Source organism: Camelina sativa, chromosome 5, assembly GCF_000633955.1.
Source record: "Camelina sativa cultivar DH55 chromosome 5, Cs, whole genome shotgun sequence".
Taxonomy (NCBI): domain Eukaryota; kingdom Viridiplantae; phylum Streptophyta; class Magnoliopsida; order Brassicales; family Brassicaceae; genus Camelina; species Camelina sativa.
In genome coordinates, this window is record NC_025689.1 from 26,911,495 (window position 1) to 26,928,054 (window position 16,560).

At 30.9% G+C, this 16,560-nt stretch overlaps 1 protein-coding gene and 1 pseudogene across 5 annotated transcripts; both read right to left on the reverse strand.

The window, feature by feature from the left end:
- LOC104787655 lies at nucleotides 6,155-9,206 on the reverse strand. 5 transcript variants are annotated; one of them, XM_010513256.2, is made up of 13 exons: nucleotides 8,969-9,035; nucleotides 8,447-8,687; nucleotides 8,223-8,369; nucleotides 8,058-8,131; nucleotides 7,888-7,964; nucleotides 7,727-7,798; nucleotides 7,543-7,611; nucleotides 7,419-7,468; nucleotides 7,222-7,333; nucleotides 7,072-7,140; nucleotides 6,885-6,988; nucleotides 6,611-6,686; nucleotides 6,155-6,531 (listed from the first exon to the last, which is right to left on the reverse strand). In XM_010513256.2, exons 1-13 carry the CDS (start codon nucleotides 8,970-8,972, stop codon nucleotides 6,364-6,366), a joined length of 1,263 nt encoding a protein of 420 aa, XP_010511558.1. In that variant the 5' UTR covers nucleotides 8,973-9,035; the 3' UTR covers nucleotides 6,155-6,363. The 5 variants fall into 5 exon arrangements, with proteins under 5 accessions (XP_010511558.1, XP_010511559.1, XP_019101575.1 ...); XM_010513257.2 differs by lacking the exon at nucleotides 8,969-9,035 and adding an exon at nucleotides 9,054-9,206 and having other exon boundaries at nucleotides 6,187-6,531; XM_019246030.1 differs by lacking the exon at nucleotides 8,969-9,035 and adding an exon at nucleotides 8,928-8,948 and having other exon boundaries at nucleotides 6,187-6,531.
- LOC104789611 lies at nucleotides 10,821-13,610 on the reverse strand (annotated as a pseudogene).

Genomic DNA, 16,560 nt, shown 5'->3' on the forward strand with positions numbered 1-16,560 from the left:
TTCATAATTCATGTATTTCAAAATATTTGATATACATTATTTAAAAAGTATTATGAAATACATTAGCAAATTAACAAAAATTAAGAGTAACTAAATCTATTTTTAGTGAGATGTGAATCTATATATTATACATGTTTCACAAGTTATTTTTGAAAATAAACACTTCAAAAAATGAATGGTATCTCTTTCTTATATTATGACTTTTCTTGTTAAACCGTTCATTTTTTTAACTTGTTCTTTTTTAATAATTTAAAAACAAATCGTACGTAAGTTAGCAAAAAATCATGCGCCATCTAAATTTTTATTTTTGATGAGATGTGATCTTTATTATACATTTTATATAATAACTTTTGGAAGTATACATTTTATCAAAGTAAATAGATTATGTATTTTTACGAAATCACGACTTTTCAGGTTAAACCGTTAATTTTAGTTAACTTTTTCTTTTCCAATCATATGCGCCTCGGAAAAGACATACCATATGTACGTTAGAACATAATCACGTGCGCCGTTTGAATATTTATTTTTGGTGAGATATGATCTTTATTATACATTTTTCAAATAATAACTTTTGGGAGTAAATATTTTTCAGTTAAAAATAATGAAGGATGACGTTTTCTTATATCGCTACTTTTTCAGGTTAAATCGTTAATTTTAATAACTTTTTTCTTTTCTAATCATCAGTGCCTTGGAAAAGACATACCATAGTTACCGTTAGCACAGAAGCACATGCATCGTCTAAATATTTATTTTGGATGATATGTGATCTTTATTATATATTGTAATTTTTGGAAATATACACTTTTATTAAGATAAATAGAAACTTACATAGACTTGCATAAACTTTTTATATTGGTTTAGTTTTGTCTTAGGCTTTCTGGTTTAGCAATTCAACAAAAACAAATATTGCTGGATTCAGATGAATTCAGCTAGATTAACAATTCTTCCAACACCAATAGATACACAAATATATAAGTGTTGGATTAACTATTAGCTAATAATGAATATCTAGATTGGGTGAAGATTTATAAACTGTAAAAAAATTACATCTGGAATGTATTTTTTTTAATTACAAAAATAGATTAGAATAATTTTTTGGATGTATAAAATCATTACACATACAATATATTTTCTTGTATTGATGATCTATATTAATATATGTGTAAGCTAGATTGATTTTGATGTAGCTTTTTTCTTAATTTACAAAATTATCTGAACGGATAATTATCTTCTCTCAAATGTATAACTAAATTGTAATTAAAACTATCAGTGTCTTATTTTAATACTACAAGTTGTTAGCACAAAACTATGTAAATTAACATATAAAATATAATCTTTAGTAAATGTAAACACTAAATATTTTTTTTGATAGCTTATGTTTTATATAATTATTAATTATGTTTGAAAAGTACTACATATATTAACTTCAAATATCATCAAAATTCATCCTTAGTCTTTTACGAGTTCCAAGTTGTTTTGCCAAATAATGTTATTATCTTATGTCTAACTATTATTTAATATAATAGTGGTTTATATCATTTATTTCAACTAAATTTTTTAACGGAGATTCTCAAAAATAGCACCAATTTAAGTTTATCTTCCAAACTTAGCACACATTCTCTTATTTTCCAAACTTAGCACTAAATCTTCTATTTAACATTAAAATATTAAAATATTTTATTAAAATCTCTGTTTCTCTCGACAATGGTCTTTATGAAATTGAAATTTGTAAAATCATTTTCACGACGACAAACTCTAATCAGAGACGATGAAGCAGATTATGATGGGGAACGCTCGAGCTTCAAGAGAAATTGATTGATTTGAAATCAGTATAAAAAGAAGATAGTGTGAAAAATAGGGAAGGAAGTTAGGGTGAGTGATTAAGGTGACGAGGATGAACACGATAGGGTTCTAAAATGGGAAATCGTATTACCCAACAGAGATGATTTGACGCCATTGTCTCAATCTATCTAATCCGGGTCTTCTCTTTCTCGGTGCTACAGATTCGATTCACCACCGATGAAACTCGGTTGAGATGGATTGATGGTGTGCCTAGTTAGGCAGATGAATTGTGTCGATGGTTTGTGTGTCATGCTATGCTGCTTTGTATATATTTTTTTTTGATGAGAAACATTATGAACTATATATCCTGAAATTGTTAAAACATTTTTCCTATTTCACAGTGAACTGTTCTCTCTCAATGTGGCGGACCAGTTTATGATGGCAAATGGAAAGCTTGTTCGTGTACTCATCTTTTTTTTTTTTTAAATAGATTTCAAGTCTGTTTGTGCATCTTTCTTTCTTCCAAAGCGTTCTGTTGTTCAAAAGCTTTTCATTGTACATTCTAGCTGCAGATTTTTGCAGTTTTGCTCTTTTGTATATTTCCTGTGGATTGTTCACAGTCTCGGTCTACACACACTATCATAAGTCCATAACTTAGTTTTCTCTCACTCTACTTCATAAATCCATATGCTTTTATAAGTTTGAGAACACCGAACTTGAAGGCACGTCTTAACACATTTATATAAGTTTCTTAATGCTTATATAAGAAAGGCATATCTGGGTATAATGATACCACGACAATATGACTTGACAAAACAAAAAGGTTTGTTTGTGTTTGTTGCGCATTCCATTGGAACTTCTATCTCTCCCTCTCTGTTTATGATTATTTGTTGATTTTAATATGATTGTTTATGTTTCTTTGTTGTTGATGTTCTTAAGCTGTTTTTGTTGTTTCTCGACGTGCTTTGTGGTTTTTAACTCTTGTAATCCTGTTAACACTGTCAATTGGAGTGTCCTATGATTCTAGTGTTGCTTTGTGATTTATCTTGAGGTTCAACCTTTGATATGTGATCATCTTAGTTTTGTTGTCTTGAAATTCTAGTAATTGGTTCATAGAGATTTACATAAAGTTGAAACATTTATTTGTTTTTAAATTCCTAAAATATCTCAGTTTTACTCTATTTCACCTGAACCAAACTCTTGGCAACAAGAATTGCTATAGTTTCTTAATTGTGTTTAATTCATGAAGAATTACACGAAATTCAGGAAAGATTTCTTGCATTTTATGATGGCTTTCATAAAAAAATTGATTTCAAGATGGCTTTCATAAAAAATATGGATATTGGTAAACACTACTAGGATATGCACAAATCCCCTTACTAATGGAGTCTTTTGATATATTGAGGGAAACTCCAAAAAGATAGTTAGAAACACATTTATTTAAATTTAAGAATAATTCAATAATAAATTATTCTAAGAAGGATTGAAGATGTTTAAGAAGGATCTGTTAAATTCAAGATTGTTTTCATAAAAATAAATAAAAGGATGAGCTATTTAGTATTTGCTAAGATTTGTACTCGAAACCTTTACGAATTGTCTAAAAACCTTTAATAAGCCTGGTTGAAAGAAAATTATTCATAAAGGACGCAGAACAATTGTTAGCACTTTGTTTTAACTGTAACTGAATTTCATGAAAGATTATATGAAATTAAGGAAGGACTTAATGAAATTAAGGAAAGATTTTTTGAATTTCATGATGACTTTCATAAAAAAGTTTAGATATCCTACATAAGAATATGCCCAAAAATGAAATCATCACCCCTTGCTAATGGACTAATCTTCTAATATTTGACACATTGAAACAAAACACACACAAAAAGAGATTTAGGAACACATTTATTCAAAATTAGGAAAAATAAATATTCAGGAACATCTCCTTGAAATTCAAGATGGTCTTCAGAAACACAGTGGTTGAAAGATTATATGAAGCTTCTTGTTCCAATCATTAATTACAACAAAAGAACCAAACTGATACATTAAGGAAAAACATAGAAAAAAAATTAAAACTCATTTTTCTAAATTTAGGAAGGATTTCATAATGTTTAGGAAGGATTTCATAATATTTAGGAAGACTTCTTGAATTTTAGGAAGCCTTTCCTAAATATCTAAAAATCTCAAAAACGGTGATGAATAGAACCAGAAGATCCTCCACCAATGTACTCTGCATCATCAACATTATTAGCCCACTCTATAATCGATGAACCGCAAGCCAAAAATGACTATTAAACATGAGTATCACCACCACCATTATTGCCTCAACAACTCTCCTCTTCTTCTCAATGTCTCAAGTATTTCTCACCATTCACTCAAAATTATTCCCTTCATGACAGCATGACAAGGAGCTGCTTGAGGAGTTCCCAGTAGGAAAATACTGAAGTCCAATGTTTCACTACCATCATGATTCAATTTTATAGCGACAAAGAGATCACAATCCAATTTTCAATCATTCAAATCCCACTTCTCACTCTTTTTACCTACTGATCTCAGATCCACGACTCTAAACACATAGAATTGTTGAGTTTCACCTTTAATTCTACCTTCCATGACATATAGTTTCTACTTTCAAAAGATCAAATTCAGATTAACTACAACAAAAACCCAAATGATGTTTGGTAGATCAAAAGATAGAAAACACACAAACTTTCAAGCTTATTCCTAATCAATCTCGATTCTTTCCTAAAAATCTAGAAACAAACTTACTGACAGATCCATGATTTCAAATAAACCCAAACACATATGCACATAATCCAATACACAAATAAATCAAAGCCATTTCCCTTTAATTGGGAAATTAATGAGATGATGATTAAAAATGACTACAATTGAAAGACGATACATCAGCTTATCACAACCCTAGTTCTATAATTAACTAACCAATTGACAAATGAGTGATTCTCAATTCTATCTCTATAGTGTAGTCAACGATATCTGTAAAGGTGGAGGGATGATTACAGAGAGTGCAAGAGAGATTTTATGAGAGATATGAGGCTACATAGGAGAAGCAAGTGAACGATGGCCGAATGGAGGACGCTACCATGGGAATGATCCTCACCATCTTCTTCCTCGATTCAGCTCAGTGGTGGAGTGGAATCTGTGTGTGTTTGTGAGACGGAGCGGATATGTTTCTTCCGTCGAGAAGGAGGTAACAAAAATATAAAAGATTATAATTATTTTATAATATATATTAATTCAGTAAATAATGCTACTTTTGGAATATTTCTAAGTGTGTGCTAACTTTGGAAGAAAAACTTAGATGTGTGCTATTTGAGGGTATTTCTCTATATTATTTATGAATTTATTTAATTAATTCATTTTTTCTAGAAACCCTCAGTCCAATAACATATTGGGCAATATTACTAAATGACTATGGATCCAAAAAAAATTAAGAGAATAGCTATATGTGTCATAATGTTTTGGAAAATAATCTTTATAAAAACTATGAAAATTCAAAAATACCCTCAAACAAAAGACAAAGATAGCGTATTGTTATTTGTGAAAAACATGTGATTTAATACAAAAATCATGTTATGTTGATACAAAAAATCATGTTATGGTAAAAGAAACAACGCATCATTTGAAAAAACAAATGTGTTTTTAACACTAGAAATTATGTTTGCAAAAGAGATCACATGTAATTTTAATAAAAAAAATATGTAATACAAGAAAGTAATATGTTAAGAGCATCACCAGCGGGAGAACGTATTCACCGTTGCTCAAAGAAAAAAAATTAATATTTTAATATATAACTAATAAGAAACTAACATGTGTAGAAAAAGGCTGAAAATTTTCTACACTAAATACCTTAAGCAATGTTCTCTTTCTTTCTCTCTCATTTTTGTATTTTTTTATTAGTTTTTAATAAGAAAATTTAGGGGAAACAACAACCAGTAGATGGTCTGAAGAGAATGATCTTTTGCTATCACTTGTAATTTTGAGGAAGTAGTGTGTTAAAAAACAAAATGGCATGCGTTCAAAAAAAACACAACAGCGGAAATTACAAGAGATTAAAATCAAAGAAGAAAGAAGGAGAATAAGACAAAACCTTTATAATTTTGCTACCCCTCTGACAAAAATACTCTAGACAAGGTTAATTTATTAATTCTTTTTGAATCCATAGTCATTTAGTATATATACTCTTAACATTTAACCCAATACGAGGTAGCTTTCCCTATTCAACTTGAACTTTTATGCTATTCCTCTACCTTTCATCACCATTTAGACCCTAAAAGTGCTTGTGACAAAGTGATGAAGGAGCAAATCATTATTATCCCATACTATTATTATGTGTTATCCATGTTATTATTATGTGGAAGGTAAAACAAAAAACATTATAGTTGCATACAATTTAAGGTACAAAGGGGTTATATATGACCACATCCAACAACAACTACTAAATCGGCCTCTTTTAATTACATGACCCCAACGTAGTTCCCTAGTAATATTGTCTTGACTCTGTAACACTACCTTCATTGAAAATTATCTATACAAACTTCATCTTCGTTTACATGAATAAAATCATTTTCAGATGTCATCATGGTCACTGTCTCCATCGTCGTCATCATTTGGTGTCTCGAAGTTCATCATAAACCTAAGTGAGTCTCCTTCCTCTATTTCCCATTGCTTCTTCAGTGCAATGATCGCTCTCGAAGCAGCTGCTGCAATCGCCGGGTTACTGTCTTCAGCGAGTCTCTACAGAAAGGTTCATCGATGGGTATTTAATATTGCTCTAAGTCCAGTTTCAAAAATAGTCATCAAAAAATTCTTTTACCTGTAATGCTCCCATGCCTGCATTTCCTAGTGTCCACATGGATGGTGCAGCTGCTAAGGCATTAGCCAACGCTTTTCTACAACAAGAACAGAAAATGACCAAACGATAAAGTATCGGATGATCTCAAGAAATAAAATGTGTCCTACGTATGAATTACATAGTTAATACAAAACATATACAGACCAGAAGGTCAAAAGAATGTTATGTTTCTTCTAATAGCGAAGAAGTCACACAAGAAAGTTATTAACAGAACATAATAGAATAATGGTTTTACCTTGTATTGACGTCTGGAGAGATTGAGCATTCAGCCAAGAGAGATGCACTACTTTTACCATCCATCGCATCAAGGTCGATCAAAGTTGTGACTAACAACTCGAGCTGTTCAAACCAAAATATTATGATCATTTATGTAAAAGTTTGATTACCAGAAGTAAGAAAAAGAATGACAATTTTGGACCGACCTCTTCAGGGTCAGTGTAGTCAATTCCATCAGCTTCTGAGAGTGCTGATGCCATACTCTTGTAAGCTTCCTGTTTCAATATCAAAAAAAAAGAAATCGTCAGAGAGAAGAACACTTAATGAACACAGCGTTTTCTCAAGTGGGATCAGACCTCAATAGCAGATATGCGATCAGATGAAACTTCCCCTGGAAAAAACTCTAGAGCTTTTCCATTCTTCTCAAGTGATATACGATCCGTGGTACCAGTTTCAGATGTAACCCCTCTTAAGATTCAATAGAAAAATCCAATTTTAGAACTTGACATCAAGAAACCACACAAAAAAAAACATACAGTGTTCGTTATCTTACAAGCTGTTAACCATTTTGTTCACCATCATGTCGTGGACGTTCTTGATGAACTGCACCAAAACAGGACACATTAAGTGCCAATAAGAGAAGATGAATCAAAATATATTTAAGACTTTGCCTTTACCTCTAAAGCCATTAATGCATCCTCCATCGCCCGTTGTTTAGCACGGTAATCTGCACGCCTTAAATCAGCCTGGAAAAGTCAGGGTAAATCTCTAAATTGCCAGTTTAAACCCAATAATATATGTACATTGAGTAGTTACTGTTATCAGGTCAATACTCAGATCTGCTCACATAGTGATTCATACCTCTAAGGCGCCATCGCTCCAATGCTTATCAGCAGCATTTTTCAACTTAGACTCAGCTATGTTTTTAAATATCTATGGACATAAACCATTAGCAAAGTAAGAGACAACATAGCTCGAAGAACGTTTAGTATATGTGCATCTATAAATGAGAAGCATCATACAGTAGCAATATGATGAAGACGCTCAGCCTTTCTTTTGACATTACGATCTATCTTCTCTGTATCTTCTCTTGCCCGAGCTACATAATAAACAAACAAAAGACAGGATCAGAATGCAGTACAAGAACAAAGAAACACATAATATGTAAGTGTGAAAGAGAACCATATCTCACCGTCCAGTTTAAGAAACCCGGACCCAAGAATCGCTACATCCTGGCGCGCACGAGCATCAAGTCTCATAATGCCACTGAAAAAGAATCAAAACATAAATCGTAACAACACATAAGTGACCTTAAGTGATATATAAATGTAAAACGTTTGGATATGAAAAAAAATACCGAGATAGAATAACAAAGTCACTACGAGCTCTCTCATTCACAAACTTAGCATCATTGGACACATAATCAACCAAAACTTGGCTTGAGTTATTACTTTTCCTCCTTGGCATCACTTGCTTCTCACCTTCTTTTTGTACAATTTGGGAACTAGCACATTACCAATAAGTATCAATAACACAAACCAGTGCAAATGGAAGCTAAGACAAAACCAAAACGGGGCTTACTTAGTTTCCGTGTCTTGTGATTTCCCAACAAAGCACAATGTAGAAGATCTCCGAGAACTAACAAAAGTGATAGTCTTTGTACCTTGCTTTAACTCTTCAATAGATAAACCCTTTTTAGCAACTAGAGGATGATGAACAAACGCCAACAAAACTCTTTGAGATCTTGACGCATTAACACTCTTCCCTAAACCTGGACTGTTTGGTACCACTTTGCTCACGTTAAGAGCCATTGGGATCAAACCTATAAAACCAAATCAAAATCGATTCACATACTGAGTAATAAAGTAAGGACCTTTGACATAAAGATACAATTTTTCTCACAAAGGGGAGATTTACCAATTGAATCAAACTCAAATTATTGAATTTTATGACAAACCCATCAAGAAAAACCTGGGAATTGGAGAGATGAAACAGTTCTTTGATTCAATTCGATTCTAAGACGAGATAAAGAGACAATTTTTCTCACAAAGGAGAAATTTACCAATTGAATCAAAACTCAAATTGTTGAATTTTAAGACAAACCCATCTAGGAAAAATTGGGAATTGGAGAGATATAACAGTGATGAACAGAGAGTCTAGTTAGAGAGAGAGAAGAGAGGAGACAAACCTTGTGGGGAAGAGATGAAGAAGAAGAGTAATATCCAAAGAAGGATTAAGGATATTAAGAGGAGAAGGAAGGAGACAAAGAAGTAGAATTATGGGAACGGAAGTGAAGATTGTAACCACAAGAGTTACTTGTGGACCAGTGTGAGCCAACCATGCCGTACGTTTCCTTTCTATTTCGATTCTCTGGTCATTGTAATAGTGGGTACCACTCTTTTTCCCTTAATATCATTAATCTCAATTTGGTTCAACACTTCAGTTGCATAAATTTGGATTTTTTTTAATAAAATTTTATCTTTTTAATTATAAGAAATTTCTGTTAGAGGTAATGAATAAATGAAATTAATATGATAAAACATTATTAAGAATATATTAAAAATGTTTAGTTGCTTTTTTAAAAAGTTGATCATTTTTTATATTAAATAAATTTATTGTTTATGTTAAGTAATAATTTTATAAAACAAATTTGTTATAGTATTAAAATTGTAAAGATACTTAAGTTTCAATCATAATTAATTGTTGAATGCAACATAAAACTATAAAAGTTTGATAAAAACAATGAGTAAAATAAATTAAAAAAAAAAAACACAAATGAAGATGTTAAGAAATCTTTGGTTTATGCTATGTTCTTGTGTTTTATTTTTTCCTTTTCTTAAGAATTCTTTACATCTGTATTTATAATCGTGGAACCATTGAATGTTTTCATCTACTTTGAGTAAATTGTGTAGATATTTGGACTTGAAACAAATAGCGACCGTCTTGTTATATAGGTAACCAAATTCCTTCTTTTAAACTTCTTCCCATGTACTATCATATTTTTGGAAACGAGATGTTACAAACTTTCACAAGAAGAATCAAGAAACCCGAACACCCATGGTGGTAATCAAATGACCAAGATAAACCAATCACTACAAAAAAAATTGTGGTATTACATCATTTATTTTCTATTTTTGCATCAGTTTTTAGTGATGCAAAAATAATTTGCATCACTTTAATGAATGATTTATATTTTGTTGATGCAAATAATTTGTATCAGTTTATATCAAACTGATGCTAATATTCAAATATTTACATTGATTATTATAATCAATGTCAATATATATTATTTGCTTAAAATTGATGTCAACGTTTATATCATTTTATTTAAGTGATGTTAGAATTTATGTCATTTAGTTAAACTGATCTAAAATTAGTGTCAATTATCACAAATGATTAGAATAATTGCATCAGTTTCAAGTACCGATTGTACTATTAATATCACTTGTACGTAATTGATGTTATTTTGGTGTCAATTTTTTGAAGTGATTTTAATTGTTGTATCATTGACAATAACCATTCAAATATTAGAATCAATTATATATAACTGAAGTAAAAAGTAGTATCAATTTTCTTAAGTGATCTTAGTAACTGTATCATTTGCGTTAATCGATTTGAGATATAAATCATTTGTACATAATTGATGGTAACTTCATGTCAGTTTTCATAAATGATTCTAATAATTGATTTTGTTAAAAAACTAATTCGAATATTATTATTTTCATATTAATAATTGAATTTTAATTTCAGAATAGCTTATTTAATTTATTTATAAAAGATTACAAATTAAAAATTTAAAACCAAAAATAATTAAATAAAAACCCATATATTAAACATAAATTAGAAAATAAATAACATAAGTCATCCATCTTGCGAATCCATGAAACATAAATAAAGCAAAGCAGCTAAAAACATTGTAAAACTAAGTCCATTGGCACCATTTTCCATTCCGTGATCATATATCTCTAATGTTGTTTCCACTGTTTGAATATCCATTGGCACCATCGTCCATTCCCTGATAAAAACTATATATATATTATATAAAATGTGGGATCTGAAATTTTAAATTAATATATGAATACTATTTACCTGATTAGGATTAGGCAAATTTGTGTGTTTGTCGAAGGTGGATTTGGTATGTTCTTAAAAGCTGCAGCAAAACTTGTAGCCCATGTTCTTGCCTAAATTAGTTTGATATATTAAATTATTAAGATACAAATTAACGTAGAAAAACTAGCATTATATTAATACCTGATCAAGAGTGGATGTACCAATTATTTGTTGGACGAAGGTAGTCAGTCCACTAACTTGGTTGGATAGTTCATTCACTTGTGTCTTGAGCCCAATGACCATTTCAGAATTTTCTATCTCTGCTCTAGTTGTAGTTGAGCGTCTCACTAATTTTGAAGGTGTGGGTCCACGACCAACACAATGTACTCGTCCTGAACGCTCTGGACCAAACACTTAGCAAATTCATCATCCAAACTAGCTGTGACATTGTTTATCCTCTGTGGATTTTGACTCATCAAAGTTATAAGTGATTCCTAGAAAAAACAACCAATATATAGAAATGTCATAATTAACTTGTGAACACTAAAACTATAAAAGCACATTTTTAAACTAATCTCATGTGGTTGACAGGAAAAAAAAAACTAACTGCGCGTGCTTTTGCCTCCTCACTCACAAAGCTTCCATCAGGCTTCATGCGAGACTCAACGAAAAATTCTGCTCGACATGGAGTTTTTCCCGTCTTTATTTTCTTTGTAAAAAATTCATGCATAAACAATATACACTACGTTAATATTAATATACTACACAAGTCTTACAACACATATAAGTTACTTACAATCTCATCTCTTTTTCTTGAAAAGCTCTTTCTTCCACATACATTTGGCATGGTATGTTTCTTTTGGTTCCTTTTATTCCGCTCTTGCATTTTCTGAAAACTCACCATATAAAAAAAATTACTTGGATAAAGGGGTGTCAAAATGGGTAATCCGACCCGACCCGACCCATACCCACATAGGTTAGAGACTTTTGTGGGCGGGTTCAACCTGACCCATTTATTATAATAGGTTGAATTTATATACCCAAACCCAATTATATAAAACCCAATGGCTAAATGGGTTATATGGGTTACCCATATAAAAATAAAATAAAATAAAATAATTGATATTAAATCCATAAAATATTTATATAAAATAGAATTAAAAAACCAACCAAAGTTTTCAAGCTTAAGAAGTTAATTTCTAGATATTATTGGAAAAATTTCACATTCATTTTAGATCATTGACATATATATTATTGTTTACTTTTTCTTTTGTTTTTAGCAAAGTAGAAAAACTTAACATTTATTTTATATATTTTACATAAATTAGTTATAAAAAGAAAATATTTTACATATTAATATATATCTATATTGTATTATATGCATATATATATTATTTTTGTTTTTTTCAATCAACCCATTGGTAACCCATAACCCTAATGGGTTTACCCCGATAAACCCACGAACCCATCAAAACCCATTTATTTATATGGGTATAAAAACTTAACCCATACCCGTTAAAATAATAGACAAACAGGGTAAACCCATGGGTTTCTACCCATTTTGACATCCTGACTTGCATTTGATATAGACTCAATCAAGTACAACTAAATATGGAACGAATAATACCTTCCACTTTTGCTCAAACCTCATGTAAACTAAATTATACCATTAATCTTCAAGAACATTAATGGGTTTATTCGCCAATGTTTCATCCATAGTATCTTTTTTGTGATCTCTCCAAATATGTAGTTTCACATCCTTGCATCTGCTACCTAGTGCACTCATCACATATTTTTTTCTCATAGTGGGATCATCAAACCAGAATCTAGACTGAAATAACAGCACATACAACAAATCAATAGAGATCAAAACTAAAATATTATCTCAAAACATTGTTTAATTAAAAAAAGAATCAATAGATATCACTAGATGGAAGAAGTTACCTGAATTACATCCCACGCCTTATTTTTTGTGAGATGACTAACCAACCTCCAATCATTGTAGTCGATGGGGAGCAAATTCAAATCAGTGCTTAATTGGCCTAACCATGATCCAAGTAAACAACCAGAGTCTCCTATTGGCTGTCTGTTTTCGTTGAAATGCACAATCACTTTGATGTTTTGATATTTCCATACTTCTTCAGATGTCACCATTTTGCTATCAATGTTTCCATCTGTATCTTGTTCATGAACACATATAACATAATTAATCTGATTAATATATAGTAAATAAAATTAACTATTAAAAAAAATATAAATACAAACATATTTAATGTCTCTCGTCTATAAGTATTCCTAGGGATAACTCACCGTTTAAACAACAAATTAAATAAAAAAACAAAACTCTTTAGCTTTGGTTGAAAAATTGAAATTATTAACAGATCCAAGAGCTATATATAAATGATTTAATAAAAAATAATGTTCAGTGTTAATCAGATTTACCTATGACTTGTACTTTCCATTTGAAGCTTTTACATTCAGAAGCAAGTGGAGGAGGCATCGTGTAATCTGTTTCCAACTGTGATAAATCTTCAGGTGCTTGTGTCTCTGAATCCATCATCAATCGTAAACTAAAAATAAAATAAAAAACTTGTTAGACACTACAGAATATGTAAACGGGATCTAGATAAAAAAAAAGAAAAAAACCAAGTTAATTCTACCAGATTTACGATTACCTCTTCTGTTTTTCTGCCATCAGTTTCTAGCAAATGGATTTGCTTTAAAAACCCTAACTCTAATCATTTCGATATATATTAAAAATAATAGTTTGGCGCTTGAGACAAAATTTAAGTGGGCGGGATCTGAAATTTTGTTTTCGCCAAATAAATTTTTATTTGAAGAGGTTTTATAAGTTCATGTTAAATTAAAAAAAAAACTCGATTCTTGGTAAAGATAATGACAAAAAAATGAATTTGCTTACTTAATTAACCTCAATTAACAATATTATTAATAATACGCAAAGAAAATAAGCAATTTAGTCCATGTTGAATAAATCATCCTAGATTTAAGGAATAAGGTAGTTTGTTTAACAATATCGAACAATTTGATAAGAAGCAGAACCTATACTATTTCGAACAAGAATAAGAACTTAAAAATTAAGAACATCAAAGAACGTTTGGTGTTTACTTTGCAGAAAAAAATTACAGAGAATAAAACTAGAAAAAAACTAAGAAGATTAATAAACACCAAAAACTAATCATAGAATCAAAGTTGAAAACACACTTACTTATGATTAAGGATCTAATTTGTAGTGAAAACTCTAAGAAAAAAATAGATACAGTGTTGTATTACCTAAATTTAGGTTTGTCGATGGTGATTTCAATTAAATTAGATTGATTTTTTTCGCTCACAAATATGTATTTAAATAGATTTATTAATTCTACAAATATAATTTTGTTTAACATCAGTTTTTAATTGATGTAAATTTTAAATCGTTTTTAAAAGTGATTTTATCCAGAAAAAAAAACATCAATTACCTAAATGATATAAAAATATATTTTATATCAATTTAAAAAAAGTGATACAAACTAGTTGAAACTGAATTAATTATAAATAACTGACGTAAAATTAGATAATTATAACATCAAATTATCTAATTGATGCTAATCATTTTTATTTGCTTCACTTGAAAATAAGTAATTTAAATTTACTTCATTTAGTTTTGTGATACAAAATAAATATACAACACACCTGATTTTTTGTAGTGACTTCACTATATGTAATCTTTTTATATCCGCCCTCTTTTTTACAACATAAGTATGGAAAAACTTGTTCCTAATCATCTATTTTTTTCTTACAATCTCCAATCTATATTCTTCAAAAAGAAAATATAATATATTGAATCATATGGCCTAATATATAAGCTCAAAATTCAAAGCCATCAACTTCCAAAATAAGCTCAAACTTAAATTCTAGACTTATGTAGTGAATGGTAACAAAAGAAAAACGGATTTGAGTTGTTTTTGAACATCATGGGAATGTATTGGAATCGACACGATAATGCGTCATTGAACATCATGGCAATATGTGATTTGAATATATTATACACATATATCTAGAATGGAGCACCATGATCATGCCACGATACAACTGTTCTTCAAATTGCACAACAAAATAATACATAGTTTCCTTTGCCTCTATTAGAGAGTATTATTTTGTTGATTATGGCTATCCAAACAAACAAGGATTTCGTGTTCCTTATAAATTATCACGAAATCAAGTTGTGAGCTATCATATGTCTCAATTCAATTATGGTCCTCCTCCAAGGAATAAACATGAATTGTTTAACCAATGTCATGCATCTTTACGTTATGTTATTGAAAGAATGTTTGAAGTTTGGAAGAAGAAGTAAATGATACTTTATGATTTTCTAAAATATAATGTTCACATAAGAGTGGTAATGGCTATAGTGAGACTGTATAATTTCATCAAGATTTCAAATTTCTCAGATGCAGATTTCCAGATGTAATGACTGAGACAAATAAGAAAATAAATTTTATGGTTGAAATAGGTGACATTGATGCAACATAGATAGCAGATGGAGAAGGTATGACGCAAATAAGAGACAATATTGCAAATATGTTGTCACAACCCATTCCCAAAATACACCAAAAGGAAGTACAAACTTGCTTAGCTATTCACATTTCTCTCCTGACCTGAAGACTGGAAAGGAGAAGGGGGTGAATAAAACAAGTTTACTCAGTGAGGAGATCAACTCTGCCCACAGGCCATACAGTAAACACATTCCAAACATAAACACGACTATTACTTAGCATAGAATCAGAATGTCTAACCATCAAACAATCATCACATCGACGATATGCAACACATAACTCATTTATTTCTTTATCTCGTTATCATGCAATCATGCACCTTAAATATCACACTCAGAGCAAGGCCCTTGCAGCACAACTACTCCCACACTCAGAGCAAGGCCCTCATGGCACAACTACGCCCACACTAATATTCTCATTCTCATTCTCATTCATATGCTTATGTAAATTGTAAACTTGCCTTAACATGTATCTTTAAACATTAATATCTCACATTCAAGTTACTAACAACCTAACTTCATCATGTAATCACAAAAAACCAAAGGATAATTCTCAAGCCTATACTCAGCAACTATCGAAGAATATATAAGGAAAGAGGCTACTGCATATCCGCAAATACCACCCTCACCTGTCTTTGAGTTGGCAAGAACTGGAAAGAAAGGCTGAAGCAGCTAGCAACAATCTTTTCCGGTGATAATAACGGCTCAGGTTGCTTCCCTAACGCCCCTTCTATCTGTAACAACCATCGAACTGACTTCAAGTGCTCAGGTAAAGCCGAAATTATTCTACCAAAACCTCAGGTCGAAACTGCAAACTCGTAATAAAGAGACGAAAGTTGCTACTTCTTCCTTGCAGCAGGATCTATCCAACGACACCAAAAGCGTGATCTGGGTCCTTCAGATCCGACGGGAAACGGGTCGCCAAAACCCCTACTTGACAATGTTTCTGAATTCCTTTTCTTCACTAAAACCAACTTAATGAAACCGGTGTTAAAAGATGAAAACGAGACGTCCAACCCTTCTCTCCGCTTAACGTGAACCGAAAAAGAAATGGAAAACGCAACGTCAACTATTGACCACTAACGATGGCGAA